The 3875-nt window shown below is 45.2% G+C and overlaps 1 protein-coding gene across 5 annotated transcripts in view; it reads right to left on the bottom strand.

The window, feature by feature from the left end:
- Positions 1–1031: 1031 nt before the first annotated feature.
- Positions 1032–3875, bottom strand: part of fgd4a (FYVE, RhoGEF and PH domain containing 4a) — a 109674-nt gene continuing 106830 nt past the window's right edge. For all 5 annotated transcript variants that reach the window (XM_063196912.1, XM_063196916.1, XM_063196914.1 and 2 more), the window contains 2 exons: positions 3299–3439; positions 1032–2231 (listed from right to left, as the gene is read on the bottom strand). In XM_063196912.1, coding sequence (XP_063052982.1) covers positions 1947–2231; positions 3299–3439 — 426 coding nt within the window. In that variant the 3' untranslated portion in view covers positions 1032–1946. The remainder of the gene's footprint in view (positions 2232–3298; positions 3440–3875) is intronic.

Genomic DNA, 3875 nt, shown 5'->3' with positions numbered 1-3875 from the left:
AGTGGATGGGTTGGGCGAAGAAAATCAAAGAAATTAAGGAAGACATAAGCAGTGACAGTAAAAAAGGAAGATTTTTAAACACTGACGTAAAGGAAGACATTTTTGTCAGTCTGCAGGCATTATTTGCCTGCTGCTAGACGCTAAACAAAAAAAATGTACAACATCAGAAATTAAAAAAGGGATGGAGTCACAAACATGATGGAAAAAAAGGGTTTTGTTGCTTTTTTAACATTTTTTGTGCTACTTTTCTTTAAAACCATGCACAATATATCTCTATAAATTATCTTAAATAATACAATTAATTACAATACTTAAAAAAAGAGTACATTTTCTTTCTTTCACTCTCGACATCATTAGGCCTGTGTGTTTATGTGTGTGCGTCCATGTGTGTGCGCAAGTGTGTGTGTGCATGTGTGCGATTGTGCTGAGCGTGAACAGGAAGTCCTATTTCATAGACAGGAAGTCTCAGCAGTACACTGACCCCAGAAGAAGGCGGCGTCAGGGGTCAGTTGCCTATGTTCAAAAAAAAAAAAATGATGGCCAGTACAAAACGTGCTGTGTATACACACATGATAAGACATTTACAGGAAGATTCTCACATATGTAGGTCTACTCATAGTTACAAACATATCCACACATCTCCCACACATGTTCTGTTCACATCCACAATACTGAATATCATACAGCAAGAATTGGGCAAATGGTTGTGGAATAGGCTGTATCTCACTCAGAGTCAGACGGCTCTTATCTGAGTGGAAGCCACCCCCTAAACATGTTCCCACATGGGGGAGGGGGGGTTTATAGGCAAGATCTCTGCTCCTTCACTGCTCGCCCACCATAAAAGGAATCTCACATTCTCCATTTGGAAGTACAGGTACAAAATAATACATCTTTTTTTATATATAACTTCCCCCAGCCAGCAACGCTGGTCCATTGTCCTCTGGAGGGGACACATCCGTATGTGCGTCAGCAACACAACTGACTACCGTCCCTCCATCCCTCCCTCCCTCCTCCACATCCCTTCTCCCTTCCCTTCCCTGAATGGTCCCAGGGTTTATAGTAAAAAAAAGAGGGAGAGAGAGATAACGAGTATCCAGATTCAGCCCTGATTAGTGTAGGGGGCTTTTGGTTTCACTCTGGTGGTGATGGTTGTAGTTTGAAGTCCTGGTTATTGGAGGCAACGTCATCGTGGTGTGTCACAGGAGGTCAATGAGTGATACTGTATATCCGTAGGTAGCTATGCTGGTAATGGTTTTGGCAGACATACGTTTCCTGTCAGGCAGCCCAGAGCGAGAGTGTGTCTGGTTACTATCGTCTTTCATCTCATGATGGAATACTGATGGACGTGTGGAGTGATGTTAAGCTACGCTTGGCTTTAGCCAGCGCTAGTTTGGCACTTAGCATGGAAACATAGGCATGATTTTTTTTTTTTTAAACACACAATTTGTGTCACAATGGTGTTATAGGTCTCTATATAATGGTGGACTTTTACCCATTCAAATGAGAGAGAGAGAAAGACAGAGAGAGAGAGAGAGAGAGAGAGAGAGAGAGAGAGAGAGAGAGAGAGAGAGAGAATGAAAGAAAGAATGCTCTGTAGTGTCAGTTGGCAAGTCTGATCTGTGAAGTGTGTATCGGTGCATGTGTCCTTAGGAGGGTATGTATGTTTACACTGATTTATAAGTCCAGCTAATGTCTGAGCTTTCAAATATGAGCGCACTCTCACACACACATATGCATGGATTTATAGATACGTGTGGTCTGTGTTGACAGCTCCAAGTGGCCCTGGCCTGATTCAAACATCCTCTTGAGTTATTTCCACATTCACCCCACTCCATTAAGTGTGTGTCCTCTTAAGTTCATCCCACTCCACTATGGGAAAGTGTGTCCTCTCAAGTTCGTCTCACTCCACTACGGGAATGTGTGTTAACTGTATATATGAGGCCCCTTCAGAGAGTGTCTGAGTTGGGAGGGTCCGTGGGGGCGGAGTCATCAAATGCGGGCGTGGTAGTGGTGGTGGTGTCTCCGTGTGGTGGGGGCGACTCTGGCACCTCCCCTGTGACGGCCACCTTGATGACCCGTAGCCAGCGCTGCTTGACGTCCTCACTCTCAGCCGCGAAGCAGTGCACCGACTTGGACTGGGTCAGTCGGAAACTGACCGGGGCGTCTGAGCTCTTGGGGCCGTCCTCCACGACGTAGCCCAGCAGAGGGATGGTGGACTGGGCCTTCACGTCCTGCGGAGAGAGGGTGGAGGACGAGGTGGGTTATTTAAGGTAACAACTGGATATTTTTTCAGTCTTTTTGGGGGGGTTTTCAAGCTTTTTATTGGTGTCTATCAGAGAGGACACTGAAGCAGAGACAGGAAGCGAGTTGGAAGAAAGAGACAGGGAAGGGCCGGCAAAGGACCCGGACTGGGAATCGAACCCGGGTCGGCCGCGTAGTAGAGGAGTACGCTACCATTAGCGCCAAGGTAGGGCCAACAATTGGAGATTTTGCATGTAATAAAATCCCCATTATGTGTGCTTGTGTGTGCCTTAGTGAATGTCCAGTTCAGAGAGGTCTGGTGAAATGTAGATCACGTTCAACATCACACTGTTGCTAAATTTACCCGACCCAATAACATTGATACAATCCAGAGATTTTTTTGGTGTAACATAAAGTGCTTGAATAAGCAGTCAGCACTGTCAGCTAAATCCAGTGGGGTAGGAAGTGTTTTTAAAATAAGTGGATGTTGCGTTGTTACGTAGTCGAGCCTACATGTAGTTTAAGGGTGCATACATAATTGATGCGAGCAACCTGAGGTTATACGTGTGGACATGGGTTGTTTATGCACAGTACTGCGTTCTCCGCAGCAACACAATTATCTCCCCCAATGGCAATGTGAATGTCTGTCAAGCATCAAAACCTCAGAGGACATGTTTTGTTACACTTCGACACATACTGTATTAGCGGCTGAAACATAGCGATACGTAGCCTTTCGGCTGCTTATGCGTGTGTCATAAACATGGTAAGCGTTTATAACAACAAGGGATGTACCGAATCCAGCTTTTTAAGGTTCTGCGGAATGCCGAATCCACTGCTTAAGATTTAGCCGAAACCGAATAGGCAACCAAATCTTATAGCAATAAATGCGCCGATTATTTTTTGACTGGAGAAATGGAATCCTTCTACAGTCTCCCAGACCTAGTAGTGGAGCTCCCGAAGCTGCGCTGAACTACAGGTTGGACAAGAGGCAGGCAATGGATTCAGTACATCCTTAGCAAACAACCTCCGCTCCATGGCGTGCGACTGAATGACTCACCTGCGGCGCTCCGTAGAGGTACAGCACCAGGGCCTCCTTCTCAGGGATGACGCACCACACCTTCTGCCAGGGCTTACTCTTCTCACAGTACTGCAGGAAGCCACACATGATGCTGCTCCCTGAGAACTGAGCCGCCTCAATCTGGAGGAACGTCGGAAGAAGAAAGCAGATGAGGAAAGAAGGGAGAGTGGAAGGGATGGAGCCGAGGGATCATGGAGGAGGAGATGATGGGGGTGAAAAAGGAGGATGAGGACAAAGAAAGAGGAGGAACATAGAAGCGATGATGTTAGAAAATATCTGTTGGATGGATTAAAGTTATAATGAAGGGTTGTCCTTGTTAAACATGAAAAGGGGGTTTCTGTTCGAAGGCTTTGCACAAGGAAAATCAACACGTGTGTGTTATGTCAGACTTTAGATTTGATTGTCATGATTTTGGCCAATGATCACAATAAATTTGATGGAATTTGAAATCACACAGGTGAGAATTTTCAGATTTGTGCAAAGTGAAAAAAGGATGAAATGATATAGAATAGATGATTTTTGGAATTCTAAATGAGGTCTGGGACCAACTGTGAAA

Source organism: Engraulis encrasicolus, chromosome 4, assembly GCF_034702125.1.
Source record: "Engraulis encrasicolus isolate BLACKSEA-1 chromosome 4, IST_EnEncr_1.0, whole genome shotgun sequence".
Classification (NCBI taxonomy): Eukaryota; Metazoa; Chordata; class Actinopteri; order Clupeiformes; family Engraulidae; genus Engraulis; species Engraulis encrasicolus.
This window is presented reverse-complemented; position numbering and strand designations above follow the sequence as displayed.